The 15978-nt window shown below is 50.7% G+C and overlaps 8 protein-coding genes across 8 annotated transcripts; 5 read left to right on the top strand and 3 right to left on the bottom strand.

The window, feature by feature from the left end:
- Window positions 1-1798: 1798 nt before the first annotated feature.
- On the top strand, window positions 1799-3489 carry dhh1 (DExD/H-box ATP-dependent RNA helicase DHH1; the record flags this gene model as incomplete). The annotated part of the gene is made up of 3 exons (XM_057097152.1): window positions 1799-1842; window positions 1903-1975; window positions 2038-3489. Coding segments are annotated over 3 exons (1569 nt in total), but the record flags the coding sequence as incomplete, so codon positions are not given.
- A 1048-nt stretch (window positions 3490-4537) lies between these two features.
- On the top strand, window positions 4538-5825 carry N7533_000501 (putative mitochondrial tricarboxylate transporter (Ctp); the record flags this gene model as incomplete). The annotated part of the gene is made up of 6 exons (XM_057097151.1): window positions 4538-4570; window positions 4636-4690; window positions 4769-4831; window positions 4885-5016; window positions 5110-5701; window positions 5768-5825. The coding sequence occupies 6 exons, from the start codon at window positions 4538-4540 to the stop codon at window positions 5823-5825; spliced, it is 933 nt and encodes a 310-aa protein (XP_056965644.1).
- A 147-nt stretch (window positions 5826-5972) lies between these two features.
- Window positions 5973-7424, bottom strand: N7533_000500 (putative mitochondrial translation release factor (RF-1); the record flags this gene model as incomplete). The annotated part of the gene is made up of 3 exons (XM_057097150.1): window positions 5973-7004; window positions 7113-7279; window positions 7346-7424. 3 exons carry the CDS (start codon window positions 7422-7424, stop codon window positions 5973-5975), a joined length of 1278 nt encoding a protein of 425 aa, XP_056965643.1.
- N7533_000499 (DnaJ and TPR domain protein) lies at window positions 7423-9314 on the top strand (the record flags this gene model as incomplete). The annotated part of the gene is made up of 3 exons (XM_057097149.1): window positions 7423-7504; window positions 7728-8644; window positions 8700-9314. The coding sequence occupies 3 exons, from the start codon at window positions 7423-7425 to the stop codon at window positions 9312-9314; spliced, it is 1614 nt and encodes a 537-aa protein (XP_056965642.1).
- Window positions 9315-9633: 319 nt separating this feature from the next.
- Window positions 9634-10547, bottom strand: N7533_000498 (protein-L-isoaspartate O-methyltransferase; the record flags this gene model as incomplete). The annotated part of the gene is made up of 2 exons (XM_057097148.1): window positions 9634-10260; window positions 10383-10547. The coding sequence occupies 2 exons, from the start codon at window positions 10545-10547 to the stop codon at window positions 9634-9636; spliced, it is 792 nt and encodes a 263-aa protein (XP_056965641.1).
- A 662-nt stretch (window positions 10548-11209) lies between these two features.
- Window positions 11210-12004, top strand: N7533_000497 (uncharacterized protein; the record flags this gene model as incomplete). Its single annotated transcript, XM_057097147.1, has 2 exons — window positions 11210-11360; window positions 11439-12004. The coding sequence occupies 2 exons, from the start codon at window positions 11210-11212 to the stop codon at window positions 12002-12004; spliced, it is 717 nt and encodes a 238-aa protein (XP_056965640.1).
- Window positions 12005-12683: 679 nt separating this feature from the next.
- On the bottom strand, window positions 12684-14568 carry N7533_000496 (uncharacterized protein; the record flags this gene model as incomplete). The annotated part of the gene is made up of 9 exons (XM_057097146.1): window positions 12684-12868; window positions 12938-12992; window positions 13044-13103; window positions 13166-13558; window positions 13629-13949; window positions 14030-14085; window positions 14154-14225; window positions 14294-14349; window positions 14405-14568. 9 exons carry the CDS (start codon window positions 14566-14568, stop codon window positions 12684-12686), a joined length of 1362 nt encoding a protein of 453 aa, XP_056965639.1.
- Window positions 14569-15097: 529 nt separating this feature from the next.
- Window positions 15098-15628, top strand: N7533_000495 (NADH dehydrogenase [ubiquinone] 1 beta subcomplex subunit 9; the record flags this gene model as incomplete). The annotated part of the gene is made up of 3 exons (XM_057097145.1): window positions 15098-15316; window positions 15396-15474; window positions 15558-15628. Coding segments are annotated over 3 exons (369 nt in total), but the record flags the coding sequence as incomplete, so codon positions are not given.
- Between the last annotated feature and the right edge of the window lie 350 nt (window positions 15629-15978).

Genomic DNA, 15978 nt, shown 5'->3' with positions numbered 1-15978 from the left:
TGAACTGGTTACTTAATGCGCTTATCTATGAGACGGTGGAGAAGTGAACGAAGCAAATTAGAAGGCAAAACTAGTCGAGTGCATCGTCAACCGATCGAAATTGCCCATGCACTTGGTAGCCTCACTAAGCTCACCCACTATAGCATGATTGGATCGGTGTCTGAGTGATTGAAATATTAGTATCCGCATTGACGCTACCATAGGGATTGGAAAATAGTTATATCTCAGCACAAGTAGACCCCAGTATGGGCACTGCGCTGTCTGTAATGAAATGATTGCTGATGCCAACATCGAATACACTGCAGCTTCACGATTCACTGCAGCCTGTTGCATATATTGTTCTGTCCTCGCTCTGCAGGATTCGGAAGAGAAATGGAACTTTAGGAAAATAAAGGAAAAGGGGAAAAAGCAGTCGATTCATTTTCTAGTAGTCACGGAAGAATGATCCCAATGTTCCAATCTTGTTTTTGTGCAGCCAGATTTTTTCGAAGTCCTTAATTGAACACAACTGTTGTAACTGAGACAGCGGAGCTTGGCTCTGTCATCAATCTCAATTCTTTGGTGATCATTCGCCAGACGTGCTTGATTTCCGGCTCGGTGGTAGTGTACTGCATAGTAGATCCCATCGACATGTTGACGAATTAGGTTGGTGCACTTGCCGATACATTAGTCAAGAGAGGTACTACGGTTGTTCTAGGAGGAATCTTATAGCTCCGCCAATTAAGCTTGAAACCTCACTGGTTGAACATTCAATATTTGTAGTGAATGTAACACGTTTACAATAGCTGCTTTGTTACGCCAAATGACATATTCATATTCTTGGTGCTCAAACAAATCCCATGCCAATTACTTAGCTTATACACAGTTCACATTGTCATCCCTAAAGTCTGTATACTGCAATACACACCCAAGGTGGCTTTTTATCACAAGTATAATTGATAGCTAATTCAATGACAGTCTTACTTTTGGAAAGGGCCGAGACGTTTCTGGCACCAAAGGCTGTCATTTTCGGCGTCCTTTTCACAGGTCTTCAGATTCTGGTTATAACACAACCACTCAATCCGCAGCTCTGTCAGAGCAACTCTCTTTAAAATTCTGGTTTATTTGCTCTTGGGACTCATCTATCTATTTGTTTCTCTCCCTCTTGCTCATGAACTATATAACTAACATATCTCCGGAGCTAGTTATCTCCGGTTCCGTGGTATTAATTACCCGCCAAAACGCCGCTGAACACGTGACCAAGGCTACGGCGGACGATAGCCGCCTTCGAGCCATTTCAACAGGGCGGCACCATCATGCCGTCCGCCGCACCCTCTCTCTCTGGCTTCTACTCTCACCACTCCCTTTCTACCTTCACCCTCAACATTTTTCCACCATCATACCTGCTTTCCTACCTTGCCGGAAAAGCTCACCTCCAATCTGATACTTCACAATAACCCATTTGAGCCTACGACTTGACGGCTTAACCCGAATTATCTCAAATTTGAAGCACCGCGGGGACCTGTTAATTCATCAACCTCTCACCTCTCGGAGTAGTCCCAAAACCGTTGACAACCCCTTGACTGATCTCACTGGTCTATCTTCCTCCAAATTCACCGGCACGATATTTTATCAATTGTGTGAGCCGACGAGTTTTAGCTTCACACCAACGCACTGGGCAAATCCAAAGCCCCCCCCGCGCGACCTCTTGAAATTTGTCTTTTCACGCACTCCTCTCTCACTTGTGGTCTCTCACACTCTTCGACGATATCTACCCTTTCGATTCTTTCCCCCTTCTCTTTAATACCCTACCATCACTATGGCCGACGCCCTCGCCTCACAACTCGGCAACACCAAGCTCGGGTAAGATGATGATTTTCATTGAATATTATTCTTAGGCAAGTGACCTAACTTGGTTATCAGGGAGGGAAATACAGAACAAAGACTGCAGGATACGTTGAAGCTACCACCTAAAGATGCCCGTCCTCAGACTGAAGTTAGTCCATCTCCGCGAACTTGTCCCTTCGGGTTCAAGAATAGCACTAATTGAATTTCCAGGATGTAACTGCGACGAAGGGTCTCGAATTTGAGGATTTTTACATAAAGCGAGAGCTTATGATGGGAATCTTCGAGGCCGGATTTGAGAAGCCATCCCCCATTCAAGAAGAAACAATCCCCGTTGCCCTCACAGGCAGAGATATCCTGGCCCGAGCCAAGAACGGTACCGGCAAGACAGCTGCCTTCGTCATCCCCACCCTAGAACGCATCAACCCCAAAAACACCAAGACACAAGCCTTGATCCTGGTACCTACCAGAGAGTTGGCCCTCCAAACTTCGCAAGTCTGTAAGACTCTCGGAAAGCACTTAGGTATCAATGTCATGGTTACCACTGGTGGAACCGGGCTCATGGACGATATCATCCGTTTGAATGATGCCGTTCACATCCTTGTCGGCACTCCTGGTCGTGTCCTGGACCTGGCCAGCAAGGGTGTCGCTGATTTATCTGAATGCCCCACCTTCGTCATGGATGAAGCTGACAAGCTCCTATCCCCCGAGTTTACTCCTGTCATCGAACAACTGATGTCTTTCCATCCCAAGGACCGTCAAGTCATGCTCTTCAGTGCTACCTTCCCCATGATCGTCAAGCACTTCAAGGACAAGCACATGCGCAACCCTTATGAGATCAACCTGATGGACGAACTCACTCTGCGTGGTATCACGCAGTTCTATGCTTTCGTCGAGGAAAAGCAGAAGGTTCACTGCCTTAACACTCTCTTCTCCAAGCTCCAGATTAACCAGTCAATCATTTTCTGCAATTCCACAAACCGTGTGGAGTTACTGGCAAAGAAGATCACTGAGTTGGGCTACTCCTGTTTCTATTCGCACGCTCGCATGCTTCAGCAACACCGTAACCGAGTGTTCCATGATTTCCGCAATGGCGTGTGCCGCAACCTTGTATGCTCGGATCTGCTGACCCGCGGTATCGATATTCAAGCGGTCAACGTCGTCATCAACTTTGATTTCCCCAAGAACGCAGAGACCTATCTGCACCGTATTGGTCGTTCTGGTCGTTTCGGTCACCTTGGTCTGGCTATTAACCTGATCAATTGGGAAGACCGTTTCAACCTGTACAAGATCGAGCAGGAGCTGGGAACTGAAATTCAGCCCATCCCCCAAAATATCGACAAGAAGCTTTATGTTTACGACTCTCCCGAGAACATCCCCCGACCTATCTCCAACCCAGCCCAGCCTATGATTGCTCCGGGACCTCACCACCCTAACAATGGCGACCGTCAGCCACGTCGTCAAAATCACCACAACGCCAACGGTGGGCAATATGTCAACAACAACAATACCCGAGGCCGTGGGTCTTATCGTGGCAGCCGTGGCAGCGGCCATGGGCAGCAAGGCCCTCGTCGCGGTGGCCCCATTGATCCGAACAAGACTGGCTTTCCCCCCCTAGCCAAATCGGATCCAAGCCACCAGCGCCCATTTCCTAGACGACTATCGGTATTTTGGACGAGAATCATCAGGGTTTAAATCTCGAAAATTTCACATCTGCCGCCAAAATTCCCTGTTGATCGATCTCTGTTCCCATCCGCTGCTTAACATGTTCTCTTTCCTGTTTTTTTTGTCACGTTATGCCCTTTACCTCGCCACGGCTTTCCCATCCAAAAGCCTCTACCTTCAACCCTCTACCCCCAATACCTTCTTCCCATTTACTCTCGTCACGATGATACGGATTCTGGTATGACATTTGTATCATAATTTCCCCTGTTCTCCCTTCCATGGTTCCGTTTCTTCGACTCAATGGCCCATGTTGTCGCGTTGGGGAGGTTTTCTTCTGATCTGAAATGGTGCATTTTCTGGTGTCGTACGAGACCTGCACTTGTCCTCTATTCTACGAGAGGTGTACATATGCTCGGTCGCTTGTTCCTCTTTGAAGGATCGCGGAGCTACTGGCGTTTTCTGTGATCTGATCTTTTCGGTTGACTTGAGGCGTTCCTGTGGAGTCGACAGAGCCACCTTGATGTGGCTTTCGGATTGATTTTTATAATCCTGTTTCCCTGTTCCCAGTAGAACAGGGACCACGATTCGATTTCTTTTTATTCACGACATTCGAAATCCCCGGGCCATTCTACTACACTCCAATATTCACCTACGACTCTGGCCCGGCCTATGCCATCTACCTTTTTCCAGGTACATCAACTTCACCACCTTTTGACGCATCACTGATCGATCTCGCCCCATGAGTTTTGACGCAAGTGTCTACTCCCTTCCCCTCCCCAAGAAAAAAACGAAAGAAAAAAAAGAAAAAAGAATTTTGGAGGAGCGCGAGATACTCAGGTACTTAGAAGTAGCATCTTGTGAATTGACAATTTCCCTCCAATCTTTGCACTGGTGTAGTCCGACCTCGGAGTAAACCCCTAGTACTAGTATTGTAGTTCAGTTTGTTTAATATGGAGAGAACTGCGCTGGGTGGGTCTCCGGAAGACCGTAAATGCGCGATCTACGAAACCCGAGGTTCAACATACACTCCTCATCTCCCACACCAAATATGGCCACGGCAAACAAGGACCAGAAGGCGAAGGTCTGTCTTCGCCTATGAATGCGACCTGACTTTGAAGAATTGACGCTAATCACTTAACCCCACAGCCCAGCGCCTTGCGCTCCATCCTCGCGGGTTCCTCTGCCGGAGCCGTGGAGATCGGTTAGTAGCCCACCGCACCCGCATGTGTCATAAACCTGGGGCATGAATGAGCTAACAATGACTCTTCTCTCTTTCTAGCTATTACCTATCCTGCCGAGTGTATGGCCCCGATTCCCAATTCTTACTCTACCCTAGGGTGGGGTAGTTTACTCTTCTCCCCCGATTCCCGGACTAATTGGCGCCTCCCATCCCAGTCGCAAAGACCCGCACACAACTCAATCGCCGCCTCGCCGAGGGCCAGAAGCTCCCCTGGCCGCCATTCGGCAAGCAGTGGTATGCGGGATGTACGACGCTGATCATTGGAAACTCGCTCAAGGCCGGAATTCGTGCGTATACCCCCGATGCATGGTGGTGTGGATTGGGTTGGATTGTCAGAAATGCTCTTCAATGTTACTGACTGTGATGTCTGTCTGGTATAGGATTCGTCGCCTTCGATGCTATCAAGGCAACCCTCCAGGATGAGAATGGCAAGATCTCCGGTCCCCGGACCGTTGTTGCTGGCTTCGGTGCTGGTTTCACTGAGTCGCTGTTGGCCGTTACTCCCTTCGAGAGTATCAAGACACAGCTGATTGACGATCGCAAGGCCGAGAAGCCTCGCATGCGCGGTTTCTTGCACGGTAGTAAGATCATCTGGCAGGAACGAGGTATTAAGGGTTTCTTCCAGGGCTTTGTGCCGACCACGGCAAGACAGGCTGCCAATTCGGCGACTCGGTTTACCGCCTATACCACTTTGAAGCAGTTCGCGGAGGGCTATGTTGCTCCTGGTGAGAAGCTGGGTACGTTGAGTACTTTTGCTATTGGTGGTGTTGCTGGTATTATCACTGTCTACATTACCCAGCCGTTGGATACGGTGAAGACAAGGATGCAATCTCTCGAGGCCAGCAAGAACTACAAGAACAGCTTCGTGTGCGCTGCGAGAATCTTCAAGGATGAAGGCGTCTTGACTTTCTGGTCTGGAGCTGTGCCGCGGCTGGCCCGTTTGATTCTGAGTGGTGGTATTGTGTTTACTATGTATGTGCCTCCCTTTGCTTTTACCCAGATCTAGATGGCGATCTTGAAGGTGCTAACTACTTGAAGGTATGAGAAGTCTATGGAGTTGCTGGATATCGCGGATCCGGAGCGAAAATATCTTTGAGATGATAGATAGGCACAGGCGTCAGTTTTACTTTGCAATAGAGTCGAGTCCTCGTGAGGGTGATAAAGATAAAAAATACATGGTATCATTTCTAGTGTACAATATTTCCAAACCGTGGTGGCGATGGTGATGGCGATGGCCTATATCTTACTTCTTCCTTTGCTTTGCCTCTTTCTTCTCCTGTTCTTCAGCCTTGGCCATTTCCTCTGCGACCATAGCCTCCACTTCACGATCCGAGATCCAAGTCCTGACGCTGTCCATAACTGATTCCAAACCATCACCTCCAGCGAGTACATCGTCCAGATTATGGAGGGTAATGCCACTTCGATGATCAGTACAACGACTCTGACCATAGTTATATGTCCGAATCTTATCACCGCGGCCCATTTTCGCAACGCCGCCCATAGCACCACGACGAAGCTGAACAAGTTCCTGCTCACGCGCTTCCTGCCGTGCCTCCGCAATCTTTGCCCTTAGCATTTGCCAAGCAGTCCGACGATTCGCGTGCTGAGACCGCTCATCCTGCATCGAAACCACCGTATTCGTCGGAATATGAGTCAATCGAATAGCAGACTCAGTTTTATTAACGTGTTGACCGCCCGCACCGCCAGCCCTCATTTTCTCAACCCGCACCTCTTGGGGATCAATATAGTAATCGCTAGTCGGATCATCGAAGTTCAGCGCATGATCCGATGCACTTCCACTTTCGGGGAAACTTGGCAACACCATCACGCTGACTGCGCTGGTGTGCGTGCGTCCTTTTGTTTCGGTTGCCGGGACGCGTTGCACGCGGTGCACTCCGGACTCTGTTCGGAGAATGTCGTATGCGCCGTCCGCTTCGACTTCGATCACGGCTTCAAGGAGGCGGTCTTCGGAGGGGCCGTCTTCGACGTCTTGTTTTAGGATTGTGGGTCGGAGGCCTTTGCGGCTGCAGAGTGTCATGTACATGCGCATCATCTCGTATGCGAAGAGGCCGGCTTCGTCGCCTCCTGCTCCTGGGCGAATTTCGACAAGGCATGGTAGGTCTGCGAAGGGGTGTCGGGGGATTAGGGACTTTTTTAATCGGTCTGATAGAGAGGGGAGTGCTTGGCGGCTTGTTTCGAGGTCCTCTGTTGCGAGGGAGTGGAGTTCTGCGTCTGTTTCGGGGTCTTCGAGGAGGGCTTTTAATTCGGATATGGACTTTGGTTTCTTTCGTCAGCTTTGCACTCGAAGGACGTGAGCTCTTTGGAAAGAGGAGAAGAAGTATATTTCTATTCTTCCAAAGAAGATTGGGTTGGAAGGATATACCTCATTGGCAGTGTCCCATTCTTTCAGAATAGCTGCAGACGGAGCCAACTCCCCGGCTCTTTTTGCGATTTTGGCATCAAAGGAATCAGCCAGACGAGTCGATAACTTTGCATGCTCCGCGGCGAGTAATCGTGCGCGGGTCAAGAGGACAGGCGACACGCCGAGATCTAGGCGGTGCTCATGGCGTCAGCGATGAGATCAATTGGCAATGCGCAATGCGTATAATAGCATACCAGTATGCAGACTTCGTCGTAGAAATGGTTGGAGGCTAAACCTAAGAGGTTGCCTCATAAACCGACCACATTGTAGCATGTTTGTGGAAGGGGAGAAGTGGGAAGATTCGGTGGATTTCTATGAATTGAATCTCCGAGTTGTCTGCGGAGTGGATGTATGTAATTTATGTAAATTACGCGTAAAGGCCACTCTGCGACGGCGCATTCCCCAACTCGCCCCCAGCTACTTCTACTTCAGCCATCTCTCTCTCTCTTCTTATCTTCCTTCTTTCCACCTGGCATTCAACCTTAGGCCCTCATGGTCATGTCCTGTCTCTCATTTTGAAAAAATGCGTCTTTCATTTGAAACTCTAACGGTCGTTCTGGCCTGCCTCTCCACCAGCAACGCCGTCCAAATCCCCCCCCGATACTCCGCTCTCCGAACTGATCTCCTCCGCCAAAGCCCAATTAGCCAAGGGCTCCCCTCGCGATGCATTAATATACTTCGACGCCGCTATATCCCGCGACCCAACAAACTACATCACTATCTACCAACGAGGCGCAGCCCACCTATCCATTGGCAAGAACCACCTAGCAACAGAGGACTTCGACCGGGTCCTGGAGCTGAAGCCCGGCTTCGAGGGTGCGCTTTTACAAAGATCTCGACTCAAGGCCCGGTCTGCGCATTGGGATGAAGCCCTAGTCGATCTCGAACGCGCAGGCAAGAAAGATGGCCCGGAGTACAAAGAGCTCGAGGAAGCGCGGGCAGCGGCAGGTCTGACGTTTGCCGCCGAGAAGAAGAGTGACTGGGAATCTTGCATCACGCAGGCCAGCATTGCTATTTTGAAAGCGAATACCGACCTCCCGCTTAGAAAGACCCGGGCACATTGTCGGTTTGAGCGTGGCGAGATTGAAGAGGGTGTCAGTGACCTTGCGCATGTCTTGCAGATCTCGCCGAAGCTTGTCGAGCCTCATTTGCAAATGTCGTCCATGCTTTTCTATGCGCTTGGCGATCATGATCGTGGACTGGCGCAGATTCGGAAATGTTTACTTACGGATCCGGATTCGAGTCCTTGCAATCGGCTATATAAGCGTGAACGTCAATTGTCGAAGGCATTGGGTAAATTGCATGCTGCGCTTGATGCGCGGAAATTTAGCAATGCTGTGAAGATTATGGTTGGTGATGGTGAGGATAGTGGGTTGGTTGATGATGTGAAGGGTGATGTTGCGGAGGCACGTGCAGCAGGTCATATCCATCCTGCGGCATCAAACAATCTCTATGTCTTCCTTATTGAGAAGACTTGTGAGGCATATCGAGAGGTATCTTTCCCCTGTCTATCTTCTCTTCGATCTACGGGCTAACATGGATTACTAGATGCGCATGGTAAAGAAAGCTGCACCATATTGTGCCGAATCTCTTCAACTGGTTCCATTCTCTCTTCATGGTCTTCTATACCAGGCCCAAAATGAGCTGGATGAAGATAAGTTTGAAGAGGCTGTCCGCACGCTGAGCAGCGCGAAGGAACACCACCCTCACTCGCAGGAGGTCCAAACTCTTCTGCAAAAAGCACATGCCCTTCTGAAGCGATCAAAGCAGAAGGACTACTATAAGGTTCTTGGTATTAGCCGGGACGCAGATGACCGGACTATCAAGCGGGCATATCGCCAATTGATCAAGCAACACCATCCCGACAAGGCGAACTCCCAGGGTGTGTCCAAGGAGGATGCTGAGAAGAAAATGGCGGCTATTAACGAGGCTTACGAGGTCATTTCTGATTCTGAGCTTCGAGCTCGATATGATAATGGTGACGATCCTAATGATCCCGAGTCGCAACAGCGCGGCCATGGATTCCAGGGCTCACCTTTCGGCCAGGGTGGTGGCGGCCAGCAGTTCTTTTTCCAGCAGGGTGGGCCACAGTTTAAATTCTCTGGTCAGGCTGGGGGTTTCCCCAATTTTGGTGGAGGTGGAGGCGGTTTTCCATTCCGCTGAGTGGTGGCCATTTGTGTCTAGCCATTTGTTGTTTTGTTTCTGCTGTGTCACTTTCTCATTATACATCAAACATACCGTGGTGTTTCTAGGAGTCATTACATTACGCCGGATCATTTTGCCATTGGTGAAACATCCGAAGCGAGCTTTCTTTCCTACCGTTTTTTCGAGTGATTTTAATAACACTGTCATTGTCACTATTGTAAGCATTCTGCTTCATCCTAGCCGACCCCTCCCCCACCCCCCAAGGAAATACTGTAGATTATTTTGCCATTTCGCCTTGCCTTCATTTCATCTTGCAATATCGGCTTCCCTCTCATTCTCATGATCCAGGCGCATCCGTCAAAGGCACATATCTCACCTGAAATACCTTCTCTTTAAAAATCGACCCATCGGCCCTCTTATCCACAACCCAGATATACTGGCCTCCAATACCTCCCAATAGACTCCCCCGATCATCCGGGTCATCCGGGTCCGACTCCACAGGAATGAACAGCCTCCCCGGAGCAGCAAGCTGCTCGATCAAAACCGGATGAAGAGCCTCGGCAGCAGCACCGACGTGAATGGCATCATACGGCGCTTCATCTTTCCACCCCAAACGACCGTCCCCCTTGATGAACTTCACTTTCCCGGATTCCTGGAGCGAGCGGCCCTCGGCGGATTTGGACATGTTGTCTTTTGCTAGCTCGACTAGCTCGTGGATGTGGTCGATGCCTACTACCTGTCCTTTGTCCGCGGAGTCTGGGGATGTGACTAGGTTTGCTAGAACGTGTGTGAGGTATCCGGATCCAGATCCGATGTCTAGGACCCGGGCTCCGGGGTAAAGGTGCTCGATTAGGTATTCGCATGCGTGGCCGTGCATGTGTGGTGCTGAGATTGTAGCGCCGTGGCCAATTGGTTGTGGTGAGTCTGAGTATGGTCGTGAGGGTGCATAGTGGGCTCTATCGACCTGATTTGATCATATCAGATGCGGGGCTCGTAGATACCTGGGCAGGTGTAGGGTAGATTGATGGGTGGGTGAGGTGGGGGTGGAAATGAGGTTATATATGGCAGGTTGGGGAGTTTTCTCACTCCTAGCATGGCTTCCTTCACGCGTTTGTCTTTAATTAGGCCGCCTTTGAACAGATTCTCGACTAGCTCGGTGTTGGTGGATCCGGAGCAGTACCATGCCATTGTGTAGGGTCGAGTTGAGTTGTAAGGTAATTTTCGGTATATTTTTTGCAGCCAGTTCAGCATGTAGTATCCGCGAGTAAAGGAGTATAATAAAAGGAGAGAGTGGTGGTGTGATGTTGATGGTGATGGTGATACATAGCATGCAGGGAGGCGTGTGGGGTATTCACATTCACTCCAATGAAGTCAACCTCGATTTGGCTATCGTGACGCCATGCTTTTCTCGCCTCCACGTGACACTTGACTCTTTGGGCTTTGGGATATAGAAGTTGATTTGTGCTATAAATTTGGGGTTTTCAGGCAGGTTTCGGGTTAAGGGGTGAAATTATGACTAGAGTTGTGGTGGTAGTGTGTGGAGCATAGCAGGTGTATACCTAGGTATATATATCTCCATATCAAACACGACTAGCAAAAATCGAAACTTGAAGCAGAGGTCATAGTGAAGCGAGATTCTTACAAATCTCGCTTCAATATAGTGACAACCCCTGGAATGAACTACAATTGAACAAGGAACCTCTCAACCCCTGAAATCAACCTCAGATCAGAACAAAAACCCCGACAAAGCAAACATCCAAGCTGCATCTCTCCCCACCAAAAATCGGCGGCCCGCTCAATATCTCCACTCTCACCTGCGCGTCGCACCGACAGCTCATAAATTCATGAGCAACTTGAACCATTCACCTCACTCTCCTTTCACCATGATCCCAAAAAATTCATCACGGCCCACAATGGCCGACCCCGATCTCCACGAAGATGTGAACTGCTTGATTTTGGACTATTTGGTTTGTCTCGCGATCGAACAAACCCTCTCCGCCGCGGATGATATACGCGACCCCGTCAAAGCCGAGGAAGCCGACTGGCTCGTGCAATCATTGAAAGGTGAGTCGATGTCAAGCGATATCAAACCCCCCACCCCCTCCTCCCCTGTTGCCTGAATAAAATTTAACGCAGACACAGCCTTCGGATCTCTGCCCGAAACTCCATCATCAACATCCAACTCACCCTCCTCGCTAGCCGTGGATCTGAACATCAAGCGTGAGATCCTTTGGGTAGCAGACGCAGTCCGGTGCTACAAACAAGAGCCCAGACAAGGCCGAGAACCAGACTCACCCCAACTCGCCACGATCGGCCTGCAATTCATGAATCTCTGTCTTGCCGCCGTACCCAAGGTCTCCGAATCCCGCTGGCTGGACGTCGGTGCACAATTCCTGCACCAGGCCGCCGTTCACGACCACCACGCACAAGACCCCGGCGCAATAAAACGCCTACAGGAATGGGTCTGCATCAATCCGCGCCGTAATAAGCGGTGGTTCGAAACGTGGCAGGCGTATGGCTGCAATGAAGGCGTTGCGGAATCATCGCGACGATTCCCGCTCACCCGGTTCAAGGATACGGTTATGAGATTCTTGCTGGATCTTATGACTGTTCTTGAGCCGCCTATTTTGATTGAGCTTGAGCGCGGGAAATTGGGGAATCTGTCGAGGGATGAGACGAGGGCGCTTTTGGAGCGCGCTCAGCGGTAAGGTGTTGGTTCTTGTCGATGATGGGAATGGTTAGTTCCTTTGATCGAATTTGTGAATTCGTTTAGAGGAGATACGAAATGCCTTGCCTGTTGCACTCCAACGCCAAAGACCGTGATCCTGAACCCACGAGTTAGCGCTTTTTTTTTGTACCATGTCAAGGGCCCTGAGGCATGGGCTGCGCTGCCGTGCTGTGTGTGATGTTATAGGGATCCCCTCCTATACCAGTACCGGGTGAGCGAACCCAATCCAATCCAATCCCGCCCCTGGCTCGGACTGGTTATCGCCACCACCACCGATGAATGTTGAGCTATACAAAGATCGATCCGCAGACGAAAACAGAAACAGAAGCATGAAAGCCAGACCGGGAGATGAGAATAACCACCATTTATTCCTGTCTATTACCCCGCGACTCAAGGCGCCAGCGCCTAGTCAGACTCCCACCGACGAACGATGCATGACTGACGCGACCCAAGTTACGCTACGAAAAGAAAAAGCAAGAAGGAAGAGGCAAGAAATTAGGTTCTTGAAATGGCGGTTTTAATCAAGATACTAAGAAACTGGATAATCTACAGGGTCGTGCCAATGACGGGGATCTAAGCACGATAAAACACAGATCGAACCAACGGGGGTGGGTACACAGCAGCAGGGTGGTTACAGCTTATAACCGGAGCGAAACCATTTACCCGAGAAGCATGCGGCGGGGGTCCTCGATATACTCCTTAACCTTGACGAGGAAAGTGACGGCCTCACGGCCGTCCAGGAGACGGTGGTCGTATGTGAGGGCGAGGTACATCATGGGGCGGATCTCGACCTTGCCGTTGATGGCGACGGGCTTGTCCTTGATGGCGTGGAGACCCAGGACGGCTGTGGGATGAAGGTTAGATTTTGGTCTTCACGAGGTGACATGGAATTGACAGAGTGCATGCGACTTACCGGTCTGGGGCAGGTTGATGATGGGGGTACCCATCAGAGAACCGAAGACACCACCCTATTCAAGTCAATATAGGCCAGTCAATAGTGGGGAAATAATGAAACTTACGTTGCTGATGGTGAAAGTACCACCGGCCATATCCTCGATGGTGAGCTTGTTGTCGCGGGCCTGTAGTCGTATATTAATGACATGTTCCATGTATCGCGCACACGACTGGGGTTCAGACATACCTTCTTTCCAAGATCGGCAATAGACTGCTCAATGCCAACCAGATCCATAGTCTCAGTGTTACGGACAACGGGGGTGACGAGACCCTTCTCGGTGGCAACGGCGACACTGATATCGACGTAGTCACGGTAAACAATGGTGTCACCACCGTTGGGGCCCTCGATCGAAGCGTTGACAGCGGGGACATCCTTCATGGCGAGAACGCAGGCGCGGGAGAAAGCGCTCATGAAGCCCAGCTTCACACCGGTCTTCTTCAGGATATCATCCTTGTAGAGCTTGCGGAACTCCATCAGCGAGGACATGTCGACCTCGTTGAAGGTGGTGAGGGAAGCGGCAGTGTTCTGGGACTGCTTCAGGCGCTCGGCGATGCGGAGACGCATGCGGTTCATCTTGACCTATAGTGGCGCAAACCGTGTTAGCAAAACAATCACAAGCGCCCTGGCTGGCTCTTTAAAGGGTACGTACGCGACGCTCCTCACGGCCTCCGACGGTGGGCTTGGCCTCGGTGGCCTTGGGCTCGGCCTTGGGGGCCTCCTTGGGAGGGGCGGGCTTGGAGGCCTGTGGGGTCTCCTTGGGCTTCTCAGCGGCGGGAGCGGACTCCTTGGGCTTCTCAGCGGCGGGGGCGGACTCCTTGGGCTGCTCGGGGGCAGACTCCTGCTTGCCACCCTCAGGAGCCTCTCCGGGCTCGAGCTTGATAAGATCTTGTCCGACGGTGACGGTGTCCTCCTCGTTGACAAGAAGCTCCTTGATAGTACCGGACTCGGGGGCGTTCACGGACACGTCGATCTAATGCGCAAGGAAAGGCTGTTAGAATTCGAATTTGCAGAGAACACTGTTTTCCAATGCGACAAAGGAAAAAAGCTCACCTTGTCGGTCTCGATAGTGGCAATCTCCTCATCGCGCTCAACAAAGTCGCCGACCTCTGTGTATTTGCTTAGTATCTATGTCCATGTCCATTGAGGATCCATGCTGTTCGGGGGTAGTGCATACGTTTGGAGAACTGCTTCAGGGTACCCTCTGTGATCGACTCGGCCATCTGGGGAACCTTGACGATAGAATCGGCTGGTCGCAAACAAAGTCAGCATGATTTGTTGTATGAGACTGAAGCATTGAACTGAGATTGTAGTTACCATAGGTTCGGATTTGGGAACCAACGAAAGGAGCGAGGTTACGCGAGACATTGATCCTGATATTCCTCGTCAGCCATTTGCGCAAGTCGGTAATTGAGGGGATCTCGTTACCCTGAAGAAGCCTGCAGGAGACCGGAGGCTCTAGAGGAGACATTTGAGCGAGTGGAAGTCGAGAGGCTCTGGACACCGCGGAAGCGGTTGGCAGCCCGAGTGCTCCGGGACAAAGTCGTCAGGCGCTGAGCCGAAAGGCGCGCGAGAGGAAGTCGAGCAGCCATGTTGTGTGGAATAGAACGTAAATGGTATTAGAATAGAAAGAAAGTCGCAGGTTTTTCCCTAGGGGAGAGATATTGTTAATATGGAGGAAAGGGGAAAGGAAGAAAAAAAAGCCTCACTGTTTCTCGCCCTGTTGCTGTTACGTAGCCGAAGCCAAAAGCTCCCGAAGCCGAGATGCGGAAGCCAGCCGGTAAGCGGAGTAATGTTCTTACGCCTTGTGTGTATTGGAAGGCCTGTTGTGGCCTGAATTTGGCCTGAACGTAGCCTGGCATTGGCCTGAGGGAGGTGAACAAGTGGATCCGCTGACCGCTCAAGACTGTCTGAGTGGAGGAGATCCGTTTTGCGCGGTACAGAGAACTGCAGGGTCCAACTACGCAGTTCGCAACGAATGAGGAAGCTGAGAATAGTCAACCCGCATCACTCCTCAATTTCTCGGTTCTCGGATCTGACGCGCATAGTCCACTTCGCGACTGATCTGTTGCCTCTCTCCCTCTTCTTTCATTTAATACCGACTCCAATTGGATTCGAGAACGCAATCATGTCCCTCACCCCCGCTCTGTGAGTCTGCAATTGCACCGCCGCTATCTCCCGATCCGTCCACTAACCATCAACCCCAGCTCCCTCTATCGGCGCTCGCTGAAGCTGTCCCTTGACTGGGCTGTCCACCGATCAGTGTGGCGGGGACAAGCTGTTTATATTCGCTCGCTGTTCGAAGCCAACAAGGACGTCCGCGATCCTCGCCAGCAACAGGTACGGTCCACACGATCCGATCGTTTTGCCCGCCATATATTCGACGATTGAACGCCCTACTCACACATGCGAACACCAGGTATTGCTGCGCGAAACAGAGAAGCTTCTCGAGGAGTGGAAGCACCCCGATCCTTACCGGCACCCCACTGCCCCCGGTGGTACGTTTACAATTACGCCCTTGATATCTGCCGGATGGCATGCACCGGACTCGGAGTCGGACTCAAACTTACGCTCGTTACAGGAAACAAATGGGAGAGAAACTTGCCTGCTCGCATTCTGCCATGTACGTCTACTTCTACTGGGCTTACTTGAGCCCAAGAAAAGCCCCTGTACTTGGCCGAGGGAACACTAACAACGAATAGACGCCGCACCCCCAGCTGCCCACTAAACAACTTGGCGGAACTGGGATTCATGGATCGAGTAATATCTGGGATGGAGCAAGTGGACCACGCATTTTGATTACAGGGCCTTGTGTAGATATTAAGAATGAAATTGAATGCGCTCTGATTTTCACATCGAGTTGTCCTTTGTACTTTGGGTGTAATATGGAGTATAGTGAATCGTATCAGATTGATGAGATACTGCCAAGTGCGGGAACGAATGGTATCCGACGCGTTAATACAAGACGAAAGATTCCTATACTTGGACAACCCTTCAAGGCA

Source organism: Penicillium manginii (assembly GCF_028828005.1).
Source record: "Penicillium manginii strain IBT 31320 chromosome Unknown utg000001l:1.0-3466041.0:1.0-3467806.0, whole genome shotgun sequence".
Lineage (NCBI taxonomy): Eukaryota > Fungi > Ascomycota > Eurotiomycetes > Eurotiales > Aspergillaceae > Penicillium > Penicillium manginii.
This window is presented reverse-complemented; position numbering and strand designations above follow the sequence as displayed.